General features: G+C 36.9%; 1 protein-coding gene across 3 annotated transcripts in view; it reads right to left on the bottom strand.

Moving 5' to 3' along the window:
* Positions 1 to 20,825, bottom strand: part of TOPBP1 (DNA topoisomerase II binding protein 1) — a 54,847-nt gene extending 34,022 nt beyond the window's left edge. Inside the window, exons 1-13 of one of the 3 annotated variants that reach the window (XM_083379337.1) lie at positions 20,785 to 20,812; positions 20,501 to 20,657; positions 18,910 to 18,997; positions 17,253 to 17,387; positions 16,669 to 16,812; positions 15,924 to 16,105; positions 14,918 to 15,111; positions 11,318 to 11,497; positions 7,510 to 7,679; positions 3,628 to 3,791; positions 2,702 to 2,934; positions 1,787 to 2,082; positions 320 to 492 (exon numbers count right to left, since the gene is read on the bottom strand). In XM_083379337.1, the coding sequence (XP_083235463.1) occupies positions 320 to 492; positions 1,787 to 2,082; positions 2,702 to 2,934; positions 3,628 to 3,791; positions 7,510 to 7,679; positions 11,318 to 11,497; positions 14,918 to 15,111; positions 15,924 to 16,105; positions 16,669 to 16,812; positions 17,253 to 17,387; positions 18,910 to 18,990 (1,952 nt within the window). In that variant the 5' untranslated portion in view covers positions 18,991 to 18,997; positions 20,501 to 20,657; positions 20,785 to 20,812. Of the gene's footprint in view, positions 1 to 319; positions 493 to 1,786; positions 2,083 to 2,701; positions 2,935 to 3,627; positions 3,792 to 7,509; positions 7,680 to 11,317; positions 11,498 to 14,917; positions 15,112 to 15,923; positions 16,106 to 16,668; positions 16,813 to 17,252; positions 17,388 to 18,909; positions 18,998 to 20,452; positions 20,733 to 20,784 lie in introns of those variants that run through there. The other 2 variants (XM_083379339.1, XM_083379338.1) reach the window with 2 other exon arrangements.
* Positions 20,826 to 21,058: the final 233 nt, after the last annotated feature.

Below are 21,058 nucleotides of genomic sequence, written 5' to 3'. Positions count from 1 at the left end.
TGTTTTTGCTTTTAAATCTGCCAGATAAGAATAATGATTTAACATGATATGTTACTTCCAGAACAGAAACATGGTCTTCAGCTGGTTTGATAAGACTACAAGGCCCTTCACTATGAGAAAGTTGGCCTAGTACAATAAAACCTCCATACTAAAAACTAAAACAACATATTTGAAAACCAAGGGATTCTAAGACATTTTCAATACAGAACAATCTTTTTAATGTATTACTAGCCTTTTTGAAAAAGCATATACATTTTCTTCTTTTTCTTTTAATATGATAGAGGTACCAGAACATTTTAAAAAGTAACGGTATACAGACCTTGCCCCAAGCTGACTTGCCAAATATATTAAAAATTCTCTCTCTGCTCCACTAAACTGACTGAAAGACAACACACAATCTTGTAATGGTGTGGCTCCTTCCTTTATTGGCACCGGGATGAAAAGTGGACTTGATTGAGGATCTATCAGGGTCTGTTGTTCTATACACATCACCTTAGATAATGACACAAGGCATTAAACAACTTAGAAAAACTTTCAACTATAGTAATACAAGAGTCTGACACAATAAAGGTTCAAGTGGCATACAAATGGCACACAACAATGCTTTCTTAAACTGTTATTTTTAAATACAAATGATATTGCAAATATTTTATGAAGTAAATTTAAAGGTAAAGGTTACCCCGCACATGCGTGCTAGTCGTTTCCGACTCTAGGGGCCGGTGCTCATCTCCGTTTCAAAGCCGAAGAGCCAGCGTTTGTCCGAGGACATCTCCATGGTCATGTCCTTCCGAGGTAGGTAAAATGAGGACCCAGATTGTTGGGGACAATAAGCTGACTTTGTAATAATGCCGCTTAGGGTGTGTGTGAAAGCCCTAATAAGCAGGCATATACATAGAATGAAGGCTACTGCTAAGCTTGTAAGCCGCCCTGAGTCTTCGGAGAAGGGCGGGATATAAATGGAAATAAAAAATAAATAAATAAATGTGGCCAGCATGACTAGACGCCAAAGGCGCACAGAACACTGTTACCTTCCTATCGTAGTGGTCCCTATTTTTCTACTTGCATTTTTACGTGCTTTCGAACTGCTAGTTTGGCAGAAGCTGGGACGAGTAACAGGCGCTCACTCTGTTACGCGGCACTCGGGATTCGACCCGCCAAACTGCCGACCTTCTGATCGACAAGCTCAGCGTCCTAACTCACTGAGTCACCGCGTCCCTTTTTGAATTAAAGTTAGCATTATATTAAATTTTGTCTTCAAATCAGTGCTGATTCCTGGTAACTCTCTAAACAAGTCCCTGCAGTTCTCTTGGCAACATTTGCAAAAGTAAATTGCCATTGCTTGCTTCCAGGGCTAAGAGAGAATGACTGGCCCAAAGTTACCAAGAGGAAGTAGAATTTAGTGTCCTGGTTTCTACCCTGTACCTCCTAACTACTACATCAAAGTGGCTCTCTAAAGTTACTGACACAAACTGAGGCATTAGAAATGATAAAATTGTTGTAGCTATTTTATTCAAATACCCAATGATTTATTAACAGTGTTCTATTGGTGTTTGGGGCTTAATGGGTGAATATTTGTATTATCTTTTGCTATAGAAACTCAATGATTAAAGTAGAAAGAATAAAACCAGACCATAATTGGATACAAATCCTAATTTAGCCTATATATAATTTGGAGGTATGTTATTCTTCAAAAGTAATTTTAAAATATCAACAATACTTCCATTGCCTATTGTTTTGCTATTTGCTTAACATAGGTTGGAAACATTATTTTTCAACTTATTCTTACCAGCCAAGTGTTTGTAACCACATCTCCCACAAATGATGTGACCTTGTTTCCCAGAAGAGGAACCACAGCATAATCAGCAATTCCTTTATTTTCCTGGAGCAGAACCTTCCCAGCATTCTCTTCAATCAGAGCTCTTATGGAAGATTCATCTTCTTTGCCAAAACCAAGAATGAGAAACTTCCTTCCACTGAATAAGGCTCCTTCAACAACTGAAGAAGACTCTGCCAAGGAACTAACAGTGACCTCTTTTCCATCTTGAAATACAGTGTGATCAATATTGTGGTCATCAAAATGAGCTAGAAGATAAATAAAATGTTATTTTTTTTAGTAAATTAGTGAAGTATTCTGGAAGAATTTATGGCACATTTTGTATATGGATAGATGGTTAAACAATCATCTATGTAAGAAATCTGTTACCTCTGGGAATTGACAAATCAGTTGGTTTGAATACATCATTTAATTTTTAGAAATGTAGCTTTGTAATAGGAGATGGGAATGGAAGAAACAAAATCTAGGAGGTAGTAAGGAAAAAGTTCCATGTAAGAAAAAACTAACAACATGGTCCAAGAAGCAAGATGATAGACGATAATTACACAAAAAAGATGGCAGGCTGTAAATTAAATCCTTGAAGAGCAGTAGGTATGGTTATCAAAATACCAAAGGAAAAATAAGAAATAGAAAACATTTAAGGACAATTAGGGCAGTTGTACATACACTATGAGCTACTAATAGAAAAAGAACAAGTGTAAGTATAGCACTCATGCATATGTACCTAAGAAGAAATCAAAGAGATCAGATGATGGTGGAGTATATTTGATGGTTAATGGACATAAAAAAAGATTATCTATTTATTCTGTCTGTCTGCATGCCTGCTTCACTGTCCATCTCCCTGCTTTTCATTGACTAGTACCTTACCTACTTTGGAATCATGAGTAACATACTGAGATAGCAAATCTTCATCGGTATCTGCAGCTGCCACAGTATTCACATGTTCTTTCTTCAACATGTTATTTTTTGGGGAGATAAAAGGTGGTTCAGAAGATGGAGTATTCACTTGTTGATAACTTGCAGGGGCATATTGCTCTTCAGGTATTAAATAACCTTTTCTAAAGCATTCCAACAGCCATTGTACTGTCACAGCATGTGGCCTGTTATTGAAAAAATTATGAATTATACCATGTAGAAAACCAAAGCAAAGTTTCTAAACATCGTAAGAACACACAACACAAAGTTGGGTCTAAACATTTTTTTGGCATTAAATATGTGCATTTAAGGCAGTAATTTTCACAGGGAAAATATTGGTATCACAACATTATAATCATAATCTATATTTCTGTACTTAAAGTTTATACAGAAATTAGATGCTTACAGCTCTGGAGATCACAGTTGTGGAGAATCAATCCTTTAATTCTTTTAATTTTTACAAATCTTTTTTTACATATTTTTAAATAAAGTTGAACAAATGTTTGATTCAGAGCTCTGACAGCAATTTGATCAAATCTCAAAATTGATTTTTCACATTGTATTGGGAAAATGAATTAATTACATCTGAAACAATTCACCATTTTTCTCAAATGAAATTCACTTTTTGAATTCAACTGAATCAATTTGGCAGTATAATTCAAATACACTGAATTGTTTTAAAGACACAAACTGACGATTCAAATATTCCACAATCCACATAGCCTTGGTTTTAAATATTTCATTGCAGAATGTTTTTTTTAAAATTAATAAATATCCTCACTACTTTTGAGAAAATGATAAAAATATTTACCAATATTTTAATTTTTAAAAATGCCAGTAAAATGTAAAACTACTCATCAAAAATAAAAAATAAATACCTCCGTTCTGTCTTCTTCAAAAATTGTTTTAATTCATCATCACAATCCCCCACAATGACATGTGTCACATCTTCATTTAGTTGATTAAAACGAACAGCACCACCAGAGTTAATCAGCTTTTTCATTTTATCTAATTTTCTGGCACTAAAGCCACAAAGATAAATCTAAAAGAAAAGCAGAAAAATATTTGAACTAAAATAGGAACACTAAGACAGATTAGATACTCCATATTCAATAGAGAAGAGTAACTCAGGGATGAACTATGGAGTCCTTGGTTGTTTGCTTGCAAAGGTCAAACCATGGCTATCAGACAAGACATAATTTACACAATAGCCAGAGAATTACTAGAGGACAAAAAAACTTTCATCCCAGTAAACACAATCCATTACAAAAACTGGACATCCCCTCAAAAGTCCAGGAACACTATAAATCAAGAAAGGTCAAATCAAGTTGTGGATGAAATTAGTATTAGTGGATTCATCCTCCAGAGCTTCTCTGGACACCCAAAAATAGAAGCCTGACATATCTCTTTGTCTAACTCAGGGGTGTCAAACTCAATTTCATTGAGGGCCGCATCAGCATTGCAGTTGCCCTCAGGGGGATGGGTGGGTGTGGCCTACTGGATGGGCATGGCTAGAGTGCATATGGCCTACTGGGTGGGCATGGCCAGCTCTACATCGTTGGCACCAAGGGTGCCTATGGGGGCCTGGGCAGGAGTGGGACAGATCTGAGGGTCTCTGGCAAAAGGAGATGGGACCGGGGCAAGTGCCAAGGCAGTGAGGGCCGTTCCCTTACTGTTTCCAAGATGGCTTTGCAGGCCACATGAAACCAATTCGCGGGCCAGATCCGGCCCCCGGGCCTTGTGTTTGACATGTCTGGTCTAACTGTATCATTACCAAGGACCCTGACATACAACGTAGTCAAAAACCTTACAAAAGAATTTGGACATTGCAACAGAAGGAATTGAATATTCTATCAACTCCCCACTACACTGCCTCCAGATAATATAGGATCAAAAAATAAATTAAATTATCGTTTCATTCGATGTCACAGATTCAGAACTAACCGAAGTCATAACAGCAGTACTGCATAACACACCCACCTAGCCAAATTCACTAAGACCGAAGTACCAGAATCATGAATGCTATCAATCTCCTCCTCACTGCCTACTTTCAATTTGATGGCGAAATATACCAACAAATCAGAGGAACACCCATGAGGGAGCATAGCAGAGCCCATAACACAGCATCTAAAAACTATAGTAGTCACACACATAAAACCAAAAGTATATAACATAATAAAAAGAAACACTAGAAATGTAACATAAAAAATAAATTAACATATTTAAAGCATAAAATTCACAAGGAAACATGAAAACAATAGCCCATTATCATTTCTGAACATCCTTTTCTTCATCAGCAAGAAACAGCAAATTAGAAACACAAGTCTATCAAAAAAAATGCACAGTAAGCAAGTGCTCCATTACCAAAATAACATAACCTCACAAGAACATTATTCTGATGAATATAACACACTGCAACAACTTAGACATCAGAAAAAGGAAACAGACCACCTATAAAACATCTTCCAACAAAATGAATACCCATGCAACTTTTTAGAAGGCCTGATCATTCAACATACCATAGCACATCCAATACAAGCTATGGAAAAGATAACCCTGGCATGGCTGCTTATGTTATGATAAAGTTAGGGTTAATATAGATTTTAAGAATCACTTTGTTAGTCTTGCCATCCTGAGAGTTTGGAACAGATAAAAAGCAGAAATGTTTCTAATAGTTCCTCTATGGTTATCACAGAAAGCCTTTTACAGAAGAGAAATGAGAATTAAATCCACTGCCTTGATCAGAGATAAAATATTCTTTCTACATGACCACTTTTGAACTTTTTACTTTATAAAGAAAAAAATGAGTTCGGATTTTGAGGTTTGATGACTAGATTAGTTATGGTTATAGAAATATTGGATATTCTTGAAGTTTAATAGATATACGCTTTATGTTCTTATCTATTTATTGAAACTTAAAGTCAAATATGTTGTATTATAAACATTTAAGAAATATGTGTGGGATTATTCTTATGATGCATTTATGGATCATATGTTTTATTTAGAATTAGATATATATTGATGTTATTGTTTGTTTGGGATGTATCTTTCATATTTAATTTTTTATTTGTTTTTTGTTAAATTGAAACAAAAATACTTTAACATAAGAATCCATACTGAAGAGGGCTGGAAGTAACTTTTCTGTTATTTTTGGTTTTTGTGTGTGTTAGTTTTTAAATATTCCCTGTTGTCCCCCTTTTTGGGTGTAATTTTGTATTTCAAGTTTTACTTTTGAAAATCAATAAAATCTATTATAATCCAGTCTGGTCTGATGGGTTCTTTTGTAATTATTATCTTAAGGTAACTATCTTCTACATTTGGGCTAAATTAGGGTTTAATTTATTTTCAACATCTATATTTGTACATTCTATTATTTATGTCACTGTTCACCGCCCTGAGTCCTTAGGGAGAAGGGCGGTATACAAACCAAATCAAATCAAATCAAATCAAATCAAATAAATAAATAAATAAAGGATACTACTACAGTATATCAAAAACATCTCAGAAACAACCAACAGATTATTACAACCACACAGCATCACCTTACAACACAAACCAATGAAAGCTCTCCGAATCAACTTAAGCAAATCAAAAGAACAAAACCCAAGAACAAAAACAAAAAAAATAGGAGTCATGTACAACATAGAATATAAGGACTGTAATAGCCATTAAGTAGAACAGGCAAGATTGAGGGCAAGAGAAGAAGGGGACGACAGAGAATGAGGTGGCTGGATGGAGTCATTGAAGCAGTAGGCGTGAGCTTAGATGGACTCCAGAAGATAGTAGAGGACAGGAAGGCCTGGAGGAACATTGTCCATAGGGTTGCGATGGGTCGGACACGACTTCGCAACTAACAACAACAACAACAACAAGAACAGGCATAAGACTAGCAGAGTGCATCCATGAACACCAACTAGCAGTACGAAGACACAAGGAAAAACTCATTAATTACCTGTAATCAAGATTTGAACGATACCCTAATCCAGAAACTAGCAGGAAAACCATACCCCCATCAACACTAGCAGGGTAAGCTGTTACACATAATCACCATGTATGATTTAGATGGACATATAAATTAATAAATTAATCTAATAAACGAACAGGGAGCAAACCTCACGTCTGCAAACAAACAACCAAACTCAGAGAGCACTAACTCCACATCCTTTCAGTTACAGCATCATTCAAATTTTATCTATAGCATTTTGGTATTGTTCATAGTATAGTGTTTTTTCTTTCATTCAATCATATCTGTTTTTCGAAAGTGATTTGTCGTTGTCTCCTTCCTATGACTGGCTCAAGGTAATCCGGGGGAGAATATAACTTACAGTTTCCCAATTTCTAACCTTATTCTATAAATACTATACTACACTGGCTGTCATAACTCATTACTATTTACTAAATATTATTCTGGTACTAGCACAACACAGTATTCAGCATTTCTGCAGTATGTTCCTACTATTGATCCTTTTTAGTTTGCTATATTATCAATGTGGCATTACATTAAAATATGTTATTTAACTGCATTTAATTCATTCCATGGAAAAAGTAAATAATTTAACAGTTTGTAATTAATGGCTTTTGCCTTCTCTTTTTCAGTCAGAGGTGCAATAATAATGAACAACTGCTTTTAACCCCTTATTCAGAGGTGAAACATCAGATTCTCTTTAGTAACATTCATGAAAAATATAATTCCACAAATTCTAAAGATCTATAGAATTATCTGGGTAATTTAACAATTGAACATGCACTATTAAACATACTCGGCATCCATCCAGTAAATCCTCACGTGCTTGCAAAGAACTAATATTCAAGTTGTTCAGATCATCAGGTGGAGGATCCAGTCTGCTGTTCAAAACAGAGCTACATGATCTCTCATTAATGTCATTTAGGTTGATATTTGAAATATGACTAACATCCGAAAGTGTTCGACCTTTAAATAAAATTTAGATGAAGAAGTTATTTATGAATGATTATGGAAAATTGCATCAATATATCAACTACAACTTACTTTCTCATTTCATAGAAGATCAAGCAAGAGTAAAAATCATACTGGACATTAGTTAAACTTTCATTTTCTATTAATTTCTTCCTTCTGTTATGCTAAGTACAACATAGTTTACTATCAATGCATGCAAAGAATGCTTGGTATTTTCTAATGCTTACAAAGTAATGGCTTATTCATTATTCAGGACACATTATTTCAGGTTATAAATATTTTTAGGAAATACTCAAAAAAGGAAATAGCAAGACACTGAAAGAGGAAAAATTATGGATTTACTTTATTCAACTTCGCTTATATTAAACCTATTTTTATTTAATTCCTTAACAACAATCCTTAATAGTTTGCCTGAGAAAGAAACTGACCCAAAGGCATCTTGTAGTTTCCATGGCGTCCCCAGGTTTAATCCAACAACTCTTATATTACATTAGCTCTCATGAAGAGATAGAATGTCATGCATAGAATTTCACTGTAATGATATCATATATTGTCATAAACATATTTTGTAAGACATGCTTTTCATAGTTCTACAAGTAATTTCCTTCACTGAAAAGATATTAGCCATTTAACTTATCTTCAATAAAAACTTCTTTTCGCATTGGTTTTGATAGAATTGTGGCCATAGTAGTGATACTGTTTTATATATTGATGTAAATAGCTTGTAACTCTGCAAATGTTAGCTGAATTTCAATTTGCAGCAACGCAACCAATGTAATCGCCCAGTGACAAAGGTGAGATGGATATAGAAATTTGATAAATAAAAAGTAAATAAAATAAAAATAAAATCAAAGAAAAAAAGATATTGATAAATGTAGTTCAATCATAGCTACAGAGTCAAGTAACTCATCTTGCTATTTACTAGAGTTCTTCAAATCTTTTGAAAGATACACTTTGCAATTTGTAGGAGCATGTCTAAAACGGAATTGGACAACTTGCTGCAACCAACTCACAACCAAATTGACATGGTCAACTCAACACGGTCAATTCGCCATGGCCAACTCATCACAGCCAACTGGCCGCAGGACAATTCACCATGACCAACTCACTACAGGATAAACTCGCTGCAGGACAATTCAACTATTCAATTTAATCATTTAAAATAATTTTTAAAATATTTTAATTTTTGTCATTCACATTATGTTTTGTCCCTTCTTTGGCATTCTTTCTTTAATGATTCTATTCCACTGTTTCTTTGATATTAGTGTAATTCTTGTCCCATGGCATGTTGTCCTATGGAGAGTTGGCCATATTGAGTTGTTCCATGGTGAGTGGCTGTGGCAAATTGGCCGCAGCAAGTTGGCTGTGGCGATTTGGCTACTGCAAGTTGCTGTAGACTCTGTCTAAAACACCTATTTTCAAATCAATAAAACAATTTTATCTCTTTGGGGGCTCATATGGGTGCAAAAAGATGTTGCTTTATTGATTTGAAGAGGTTTTCAAATGCATTTCTACATGATGCACCTCTTTCTTAAAGATCACGCACAGCCTTATTTATTTGTTTGCTGCCCATATCACTTAGAGGTAACTTTAGTGGCTTATAATCAATAAAAGCAACTATATGAAACATTAAAAGAATAAACAGAAACAATAAATTAACTTAAAATTAATAAAGATGGGAAGGGAGCAAGATGCACATCAGGAGGTGGAGTCTTATTTTAGTCCATTAACCATATCCAGAATGATATACCCCCATTGTGACCTCAGGTCCATTGGCAGACTTAGGTCTTCGGATCCTTTTAAAAGGCCAGAAGTGCAGATCTCAAATTGGCACAATGATCCAAAGGTAGAAGTCATGGCACAAAAGGTTCTTCTAGACCCTGCCAGTCGAATTCCTTGACCAACAGGGTCCACAGATTGTTCCTTCTGCTGGCATGAGTAGGGCAACCCAATCCCATTAGCGTGAGATTGTTCCTCAGGTAAGTGGACCCAAGTCAGAAAGCGCTTTAAAAGTAAGAACCAACTCCTTGGATTGAATCCGGAAGCAAACTGGCAACCAGTGCAGTTTGTGCAACAGCAGTACAACATGGCCCACCCTAGGGGCTTCAAGAACTGTCCATGCAGCCGCACTCTATGCCAGCTGTAGATTCCAAATACTTTTCAAGGATAACCCCATGTAGAGCAAGCTTCAACAGTCCAAGTATAAGATAATTGGGGCCTCAGTAACTGAGTATAGGAACTCCCAAACCAGGAAAGAACACAACTGGCTCACAACACAAAGTTGTGCAAAGGCTCTTCTAGCCATGACTGCCATCTGCTCTTTGAACAGGAAAATCCCCAAGTTGTGGATCAGGTCTGCCTAGGGCAGACAACCCCATCCAGAACTAAAGATGTTAAAGTCCAGAATCCTAAAACACCACACATCCAAAGCTATTCAGTCTTACCATGATTCAGCTTATTATATGAATTATTATATGCTGATGTCGGTATATAATTTTTTTTACATTTATTTTTATAGCAAAACTATCATATGCTTTTTGTAAGTACTCAACACTCATCAAGGAGGACTGAACATGCTCAGTAGCCATAGAAAGTTGCAGTTTGGGAGATGAAAAGTGGACAGAATATTTTGATAAGGGAGTGGCTAAAAGGATGAGTTGATACAGGTAGTTAACTTATGACCACAATTAGGACCACAATTTCTGTTGTTAAGTAAGGCAGTTTTTAAGTGAGGCCAATTTTATGACACTGTCTACCATGGTTGTTAAATGGATCACTTGCAGTTGTTAATAACACAGTTAAGCAAATTTGGCTTTGCTGTTAACTTTGCTTCTCAGAAAGGTGATCACAAATGTCACAAATTATCTTCGGGAGTACCTGCTGCCAGCATCAACTTCCCATCATCCTGTGCGCTCCCACAGGGAGGGCCTCCTCAGGGTGCCGCCGGTCAGGGAGTGCCAGCTGGCAGCCCCCAGGGGGAGGGCATTCTCGGTGGGCGCACCTGCCCTTTGGAATCAGCTGCCTGTGGAACTCTGGATGGCCCCCGACCTTCCCCGTTTCGCCGGGACCTAAAAACCTGGCTATTCGAGCTTGCCGGCCTGGACTGAGGATTTGGGTTTTTAGTTTTAATTTTAATTTTCGGGGCTATTTAATTTAATTCTATTTTAACTTTGTATATTGTATTGTTTTAATTGCCCTGTAAACCGCCCGGAGTCCTTCGGGAAATGGGCGGTATATAAATCCAAATAATAAATAATAAATAAATACATGCCAAACGCCTGAAATTTGATCACATGACTGTGGGATTTCTGCAATGGTTGCAAACCAGTGAGTACTGGTTGCAACTCACTTTTTTCAGTGTCATTGTAACTTTGAATGGTTGCTAAATGAATGGTTATATGTCAAAGGTTTCTTGTACTTGGTTAGAAGATTCATTTCTTCTACTTAAAAAATGTAACAAAAATAATCTGAACATAGCATCCCAAAGTAAACAGCCATAATAGAATCCAGACCTTCCAAATATTTATGGGCTAGTATTTTCCTAAAAACAAATAAATGCTGAAATCTTAAGTCAGTTAACAATTATACAATCTAAATCATATAGGAAATCTGTCCCTTTATGTATTACTTACTGTCTGTCTGGCTAGCTTGACTTGTAGGAGTTGAAGTACTTGGTGCATTATCTTGCTTTGTGCTAGGAACTATCAAATACATTGATTCATCCTGGCAAAATCCCTTTTCAATGCTGTCAAAAAACCACTGCATGGATATACAATGAACATTCCACCTTTTTGCACATTCATATTTCTGGCCTTTCCCAAGAAGAGACAAAATAATAACAAATAATACATGTTACATTTCTTCTGAAGCATGTAAACTGCATGAGCATATGAAATATACGGAGCAAGCTTTTTAAAGATTTTATAGACATTTTCTTAAATAAATATGCCAAATCTCTTTGTCCCAATTGGTTCTTTGTTCTGTAACTCTCTACAGTACAACACTGTGGCAGGCAGTTTGGAATAAAGAAAGACTCCTTACTCTAAAACTACCAACTGTACTTATTAGATAACATCCTAGAGATCCTATTCTATTTATATTTAAAAATCAACTTAAGAAACTGTGCCCACAAACTTATTTTTTGGACTACAATGAAATATAAAGTGCTTACATTTTCCTTTTATAAATGATTCCTTAGCCATATATTGGCATTGGAACAATATAGCTGTGTCTGAGCCTTTTTGCACATGCAATTAAATATAATTAGATCATCACAATGGCAATATATTACTAACAAAAATAGGCTTTATACTGCAACATCATTGGCTGGATAATGCTATGTATTGCTAGTACAGAATGCCTCTCTACTACGCCCTACCTGCTCATTAATAAAATATCATGAAGTAAAAACCAACGAGTTTCAGCATTATTTTCTGTTTGGTTTTACATTTTATCCACTTAAAACACATAAATTGAAACATGTCCATGAAATCACCTTGCAATGAATTTGATTCAAATAGAAAAAATAGGATTGGATCCACAAATTACTCCCACTGATAGGAAAACCACCTGTGTGAATTTGCTCTCTGAACACTCCCAGCAACATAAAGGGGAACCTTATATTTATAAATCTTGCTCCATTCCTTCCCCTCCTTAAGGAAAGTTTCCAACCATTCAAAATAGATTTTTAGGTTGCAGATGAAAAGACTCCTTTCATTTGCCAAAAGTGAGGTCTGTGCAAGGTCACAGTTTTGATTTTTTTTTAGGTTCCAGTGTTAATTTTCAGATCAATGTAATTTGCTAAATAAATGTGAAAATGCAGGCACCATAGTCTATCATTTCAATTTAGCAGGCTGCTGTTCAAAATTGCCATTGTTTCTATACAGAATACCTGAACTATAAAAAAAAAACTCTGGAGAAAAAAATGTCAATAGCTACTTTTTTCAGTAGCCTAATGTGCAGCTTTATCTCAAGAGGACAAACTTATCTTATTCATCCAAACTAAGTTAACTACAATGTATTCATCCTTTAAAGTTTTCCTTTAAAGAAGATTCAGAAATTTAAGCCCATATGGAAAATAATCACGCTATTCTGGAGAGTTGTAATCAGATATACTGGTCACTGATGTGTTTTCAGGTTTGATTTAAAATGCTGGCATCATCTTTTAAATTCTGAGCACTTTTAGCTTGAGTTACCCAAAATATCTTTTCCATGTTAATACTTCCAAGCCTTCTTTACAAGTAATCAAATATTTATTAGTCAGTGACCAGCCTTCCTTATGTCCTATCTATAATACAAGTAGGCATGCATAAAGAATAGGGACTTTGTTAGATATAGTCTGTCATTCCTACACAGGGAATGTGCCACATCCCTTCATTACAGCTTTCAAGCAGTTTATAAAAATTTACCCCTTTATGTTGGTCTATAATTGTATTTAGCATTCTACCTGACTGTTCCATGTATGGAGCCTTCTGGTTAAGTATCTTACTATTGCTTTTATTATAGTTTTTAACCTTGCGTTTATGTAATATGCTTCCAAATTCTGTTGCATGATTTGGAGGAATTTAATCGAATATATGAAATATATTATAAAATGAATCTACCGTATATACTTGAGTATAAGCCGAATTTTTCAGCCCACTTTTTGGGCTGAAAAATTCCACTTCGGCTTATACTCCAGTCAACAAAAAAACTTACCGAGGACTTGTGCGCGGCCGAGGCTTTGGTGCTTCCGGGATCGCGCGCACCTCTCCCAAGCCACCGCCATCCGGAGACCTGCCGAAGTTTGTGGAGGTTTGGGGAGGTGCGCACGCACCTCCCCAAACCTCCCCAAACGTCGGCAGGTCTCCGTTCCTCCTGCCGACGTTTAGGGAGGTTTGGGCGCCTCCCCAAACCTCCCCAAACGTCGGCAGGTCTCCGTTCCTCCGCGCCCTGCCTGCCTGCTTCTTTACGCTGCGGAAAGAAGCAGGCAGGCAGGGCGCGGAGGTCCAGAGACCTGCCGAGGTTTGGGGAGGTGCGCGCGCACCTCCCCAAACCTCCCCAAACTTCGGCAGGTCTCCGGACGGCGGCGGCTTGGGAGAGGTGCGCGCGATCCTGGAAGCACCGAAGCCTCGGCCGCGCACAAGTCCTCGGTAAGCTCCGGGCGGTCACTTGCTTTGTGTCTCCTGAGGGAAGGGGGGGCGACTGGAGCGGGCGTGTTTCCTCGCCTGCTGGGCGCCGCGATTTGCCCGGGGAACGCGCGGGCCCCGAATGGCAGCGTGGAGCGAGGAAGCGGACAGCCAGGGCTTCCCCGAGAGCCGCGGCCACACAGGGTATTCCTGTGTATTCAGGCTTGCAAAATGGCGGATCGAGCCTCTGCTGGCGGCAGAGGCTTGCAGAACGGCGTATCGGCTTATACTCGAGTCAATAACTTTTTCCAGGTTTTGGGGGTGAAATTGGGGGTCTCGGCTTATACTCGAGTCGGCTTATACTCAAGTATATACGGTAATTATGTTATAGACTTCTTCTATTTTCCTGAATATCAAAATCCCTTTAATAAATGCCAGGGAAAGTGGGCAGAAAGTCACACGAAATTCAGAAATGCAACCTTAACATAAAGACGGTATTTAAAAGGTAAAGGTTCCCCTGCACATGCATGCTAGTTGTTTCCAACTCTAGAGGCCGGTGCTCATCTCCGTTTCAAAGCCGAAGAGCCAGCGCTTGTCCGAGGACGTCTCCGTGGTCATGTGGCCAGCATGACTAGACGCCAAAGGCGCACGGAACGCTGTTACCTTCCCACCGTAGTGGTCCCTATTTTCCTACTTGCATTTTTACGTGCTTTTGAACTGCTAGGTTGGCAGAAACTGGGACGAGTAACAGGCGCTCACTCTGTTACGCAGCACTCGGGATTCGACCCGCCAAATTGCCAACCATTTGATCGACAAGCTCAGCATCCTAACCCACTGAGCCACTGCGTCCCAAAGACGGTATCTGAAGAACTCTAAATAAAGTTTAAGACATTTTTACTTTCATTGCCATAAAAAAACTGACCATTGTCAGTTGAAGTAGTACACAAAAATATCACTAATACAATTTGTTTGCAGCAAGTAGAAAGTAATATGATACATTCTACGTTCAAAATTTAAGCTCGGTACAAAGTGAAATCTGATTCTCAGCCTGCAAATATTTACAAATACAAACCTTCTCTTGAACTCAACCTAACCAGAAATATATGTCAAAGATTTCTTGTTTACCTTTTGGTTCTTGAACAATAAGATGTGTACATTCATTCATCTTCAGTTGCCCTGTATATTGACCACCATTCTCAGTGGTGAGACGTTGGACTTCTTGTCTATCCATACTGCTTAAACCAGTTACGCAGATTGTACAACCAAGAAATGGAGGACACAGGAAGTCTCCCATATTTATATCTGTGTATCTAATGATCCTGTTGAAAACAAGAATAATTATGTCTCTTAATCTTTCTTTGGAAAAATCAGTGATGAATGCAGATTTATTTGAGTACGGACAATGATGTTAATGCATCTATTTTAGGTGTGCTACTCTGATTTTAACTAATAAGGCTTTTTGGAACCAGAGTCCAAAAATTACCTAAGACCAGAACTTAACTTAATTTATATGTACATAAATTAAATTGACAGCCAGTTTGGTGCAGTGGTTAAGGCATCAAATTACAAAATGGAAGACTCTGAATTTAGTCCTGCCTTAGGCATAAAAATACCTTAGTGATTTTAGGCCAGTATTTTCTCTCATTCCTAGGAAGAAGGCATGAACAAACCATTTCCAAAAGTGATGCCAAGAAAACTGCAGGAACTTAACTACTAGAAACTGGCTGCACAAAGCTGTCTCAAGGGGACAGAGAGAAAAAAACCTACATTATAGTTAGTAAGATTATTCCATACATTTATAAGCGCCCCTCCTTCCCATTAAAAATAAGAATTTGTTGGGAACTTTTGGAGTGACACTGGAGCTTGCACTCAAGCATATGTTTGGTCTGACTTAAGACCTGATTATTCTAATTATTCTAGTAAGAGTTCTGTTTAAGTAACTGAAAAGAATGCAGATCTGGTTGTATAAATTTAGATGTTAAGGGCATCATTCTTACATTTTTATATTTTCCCCATCAACAGGGTTTTGTTCTTTGTAAAATTTCTCATTAAAGCATGCTTCTTTTGTAACAAGAATGTTAATTCTTTATCAAAAGATATTGCAGGTCAGAATTGTTCACAATTATCTTACCTGCACTGTGATTCATTCCACAATGTTTTTATCCAAGTGGGGAGCAAAATGGGTTTTTTAAGATTAGCAGCAACTAAATATTTCTTGCTTCCAACTTCCCCAGCTATAAGATGAGTTACTAATACATTAAGATCTCTGTATACGCGGCCACCCATCAACTGTACATTTTCATGGACTTCCTCCTATGGGGAAAAAGAACACTAGTAGATAAAAGTACAAGTCAAATATTATGTTCAATATAAGCAATGCCACATTTCAATAATTTTCATAGAAGTGTAACTAAACCAACAAGGAGTGTTCTATTGCTGATTTATACTGATAAATTTGAGAAGATTCAGGAGAAAAATTATAAACTTCGGAAGATTATATAAATAGTAAAAGAACTTATTGAGAATAAGTAACTTGGGACTGAGAAGAAAAAAAATCTTCAAATATTTGAAATGTCACTTAAAAAGGACCTTGCTCTCTTGCCAAAGCAAGGATAAATGCTATTAACCAATCATGTTATACCTTAAATATATTAAGGCAATTTATTTCTAAAGCAACTTATGTGTAAAAGTAGGATTGAAGAATTTTTGAAGTTATTAAACATTGGTTGAAGGTGTTTTAAGTAAAATAATAAAGAAATCTGATCCCTTTTATTTTGAATTTTATGTTTCTGTACCTGGCTAGAAGTAGACATAACTTTATAAACATTGAGAAGATAAACCTCATCTCTGAATCTGAATTCTATGTAATATTTTACCCTTGTTTCCTTTGGAAGACTTGTACAAGATATTGTTACATCAGCCATTGTCATATTAAATACTGGATGATCAGCCTTTGGCACACATCGTTGATTTTGCATACAGTAGATAACCACCTGTGGCCCCACAATCCTACAACCAAGCTGAAAAAGTTAAAGCAAGAAAATTAATAGAGTTCTTTTTTCACAAAGCAATTTCCTAGCCACTTAATATGTACTATTATCTGAAACAATATCCATGCAAGTAGCTTGGCAATTTTTCAAAAGATCAATAAATTCAAATAGTCAGTTTTTTTCTAACTAAATACACATTCTTCAAGAAGTATGGTAGAAAGAAAAATTGGCACTAAAATTTTAACCCATCATAATTTATTGGTTATTTGTTCAATAGCCAAATACAGAAATGGAATGCAACAAAATTCAGTACCCTGTAATTTATCTGATTATGTGTCATCAAATCAATTTTGTCTCCCGGTGATGACAGAGTATTTATATCTCTACTGATTTTCCACTTTTTATATAATTTTCAAAGGTACACTTTACCAAGATATGACAAAAAATAACAATATAAATAAAATGCAAACCTTTTGAAGATGATTAAAAACAATCCCACTAAACTGATCACATATATAAAGGGATTTGTCATGCTCTTGTATTCTAAGTGCAGCTTCCTTATCAAGAATCTGAAGACATTCTTCTGACTGAAATTCTTTGATGGACTGCAAAATACACAAGCAGCAAATAACTCAATGCAAAAAGCATCCTCTTTACTTCCAAGCAATTTTCTCAAAATCACTGCTATCCAATTTCTAGCAGCTCATGAGCCAAATTGGATTTGTGCACCATGGTAAACATGAACAAGACCAGTTTTCACTTTCTTTATTTCTATCAAGCCTTTATTATATGACTCAAGGCTACAAACATATCTAGCACATCTTCTTGCACCTCTTTTCCCCAAAACAACCCTGTGAGGTGAGTTGGGCTGAGAACAAGTGAATGGCCCAAGGTTATCCAGCTGGCTTTCATGGGCAAGGCGGGACTTGAACTCCTAGTCTCTTGCTTTCTAGCCTGATGTCTTAAACACTACATCAAACTAGACCAGGGGTAGGCAACCTCGGCTCTTTTATGACTCATGGACTTCAACTCCCAGAATACCTGAGACAGCATAGCTGTATGTTAAAACTTTTCAATTAAAAAAAAAAAAGAGACGAGGTTGCCTACCCCTGAACTAGACTAACCAAGCTTTAATGTTATTACTGTACAAAATGTTGAGGGAAGTAGAAAATTCCCCCAAAATAGTTTTTCAGTAGAAAACCTGTCACTGAGATATTTTTCCTATAATAATCAAAAATGCTACAGGCATTTGCAGGAAGTTGAAACTGATATTTCTCAGGCTTTCTCAATAAAGTTGTATTTTAGTTCTTGCTGTGAACATTGACCATATTCATAATTATCTGATACCAAGTTACTGTCCTATGGTTTGTTTTTATAAAGAAAAAGAATTATACATCTTTATATGAAGCTTTTCTTTCATTAACATTGCCTGAGTAGAGCAAGATTTCACTACATCCAAAACTTCCAGAACACTCAGGCATATAACTATATTTAACAAATTATATTTAAAACTAAAGATGCTTAAAGGTAAAAGGTAAAGGTTCCCCCGCACATGTGTGCTAGTCGTTTCCAACTCCGTTTCAAAGCCGAAGAGCACAGCACTTATCCAAGGACGTCTCCATCTTCATGTGGCCGGCATGACTAGACGCCAAAGGCGCACAGAACGCTGTTACCTTCCCACTGTAGTGGTCCCTATTTTTCTACTTGCATTTTTACGTGCTTTTGAACTGCTAGGTTGGCAGAAGTAACAGGCGCTCACTTTGCTATGCGGCACTCAGGATTCGACCCGCCAAACTGCCAATCTTCTGATCGACAAGCCCAGCGTCCTAACCCACTGAGCCACTGCGTCCCTTACTTTATACCTATTCATGCAAAATTGCTGTTTAATATTTCAATACACAAATCTCATTTGATTCAATTCACTTGCACTTAGGATAGACCCACTGAAATCAATGGGACAGTTAGTCATAACAATAGATACCAAAATTCTTCCTGTCTAGTTATTATGAAGAAAAAAAGCACTAAGAAATTCCTGCTATAAAAACATATATTTAATGACTATAACTAGTCATTTAATGACTATAACTAACTTTCCAGATAGTTTAAAAACACATTAAATAAGCATACCTCAAGGGCTTGAAGAAAAAATTCTGAGCTTTCTGCAGTTTTTATAAACTTCACAAAATATGGCTCCTTGCTACCTTTCATTATTTAACTAATAAAGAAAAAAGAAAGAAGTCATTAGGTTTTTTTAAAAATAAATAAATAAAAAGCAGACCAATGGAACAATCATCTTTAAAGAACTATATCCAAGGAACATTTTAGGTGGTTTGACTGTCAATATTTTTATGAATCAAATAATGGTCAATTGTTGAACTATATTAAAAAACACCTTTCATTTGTTAAAATACAGGTAATTCTCAACTTCATTTAGTGACTGTTTGAGGTTACAGCGGCATTGAAAAAAGTGACTTATGACCATTTTTCACACTTATGAATGTTGCAGCACACCCATGGTCAAAATTCAGATGTTTACCAATTGACTCATATTTATGATTGCAGTGTCCTGGGTGGTCACTTTTTAAGGCCTTCTAATAAGCAAAGTCAATGGGGAGGCCAGATTCACTTAACCATCATGTTACTAACTTAACTATAGATTCACTTAACAATTGTGGCAAGAAAGGTCGTAAAGTGAAGCAAAATTCACTTAACTATTGTCTCATTTAGCAACAAAAATTTGGGGCTCAATTATAGTCCTACGTCAAGGACTACTTGTACAGACAAAAATCACAAATCTGATCAGTGATGACTGATCCTATCCTCTAAAAACATTTCGACTGACATTAACTACCTGTAAAATAATTATTACTTGGGCAACTTTGGAATAATTTCTCGAACAAACCTACAGAGTTGCTGCTGCAAGAGAAAATACAAGAGAGCACTATATATGGGACCTTAATTTTCTCTATTAAGGGTGGATAGAAATCTAATAAAGAAGAAAATAAATGATTATTTTTCTAGTTTTTGTAATGTATTCCTTTTTTTCCCCTTTATAAAGCAGCTGATTGTAGCATCCTTTTTTTATATGGGTAGGTGTTTAATGCTCCCCAAGTATAAAATCATTCAGAGTACAGAAGGAAATGGGAAATCAGGTGTGTGTGTGTGTGTTTTCAAATCATTGTAATCTAGCTCAAGGGTTCCCAAAGTTTCCCATACTCACTGTTATCAATCCTTTTCCCTCCCCAGCTAAATAATGGAAATAAAACAAATAAATCTGCTGGGACTAGCATATGATTTTGACATATGGCTATTCATGCAGGAGTAATCATTTTTAAAAACTTGCTCTGAGTTTTGTGTGGCTCACACAGGACCTTTTCTGCTGTCTATCATGCAAAATATTGGAAAGAGAGATGATATAATAATGCAGCAGCATGGCTTTAGATTTATATTTTACAACTGCTGTAGGTGTGAAACCATCTCAGAAATGGAAAAAGTCTCAGGGAGATGAATGAGATTAGACAGGCAAGAGGGATCCTCCTTCTCACTCTTCGGAAGTCCTACAACTCGTTTTTTCTTTCTTTCTGTGCCATCCCTGCCCTAATTTGGGGCCTTCCAGATGTGTGGACCTATCTATACACACACATCCCATCATTCCCAGTTAGCAGGTCACCTGCTGAAAGTTTATGAAGGTGACGATGGGAGATATAGTTCCACACACTTGAGAGGCTCCGGATCAAATAAAGTCGCTTCAAACGCTTTAGTATCCGAGATAGATCGCGACTTGACTTATCACAGAAACACCTATCCCTAGTCTCAGACTTGGACGATCCTGCATTCTCCCGCCCGTAACCTGAGAAACCGCAGTAGGAACCGTTCTAAGAAAAGGGGGAGACAGAGAAAAACAGGGAATTTAGGGGAGAGAGGAAGGCAGAAGCGGTGTGAGGCAAAAAAAATAAATTCTTACCTCTTCCCCCCCTCCCCCTCCGGCCTTCAGTCAGCTACCTTCCTCGTAGTCTTGCCAAGAACTCCAATCTTCTGAAAGCTGGCGGGAAAAGACCAGGATGCCAAACTACGCATGCGCCAAATGCTACTAAACCTGTCGCCATTCTTGATTACGCATCGTCACGTGACTATAGGAATTAAGCCGAGCTGTCCTTAAAGGCGCCGCAGAAACGGCTGGAGAAGGGCTGTGTAAAAAAAAAAAAAAAGCTTCCGGGAGTTTGTGGCTCCTTTAAGCGTTAAGAGGCGGGATTTATTTTATGCAATTTAAGCAAGA

Source organism: Vipera ursinii, assembly GCF_947247035.1.
Source record: "Vipera ursinii genome assembly, chromosome: Z".
NCBI classification, from domain to species: Eukaryota; Metazoa; Chordata; class Lepidosauria; order Squamata; family Viperidae; genus Vipera; species Vipera ursinii.
Note: the sequence above shows the minus strand (reverse complement) of the source record. Positions and strands in the feature narration are given on the sequence as shown.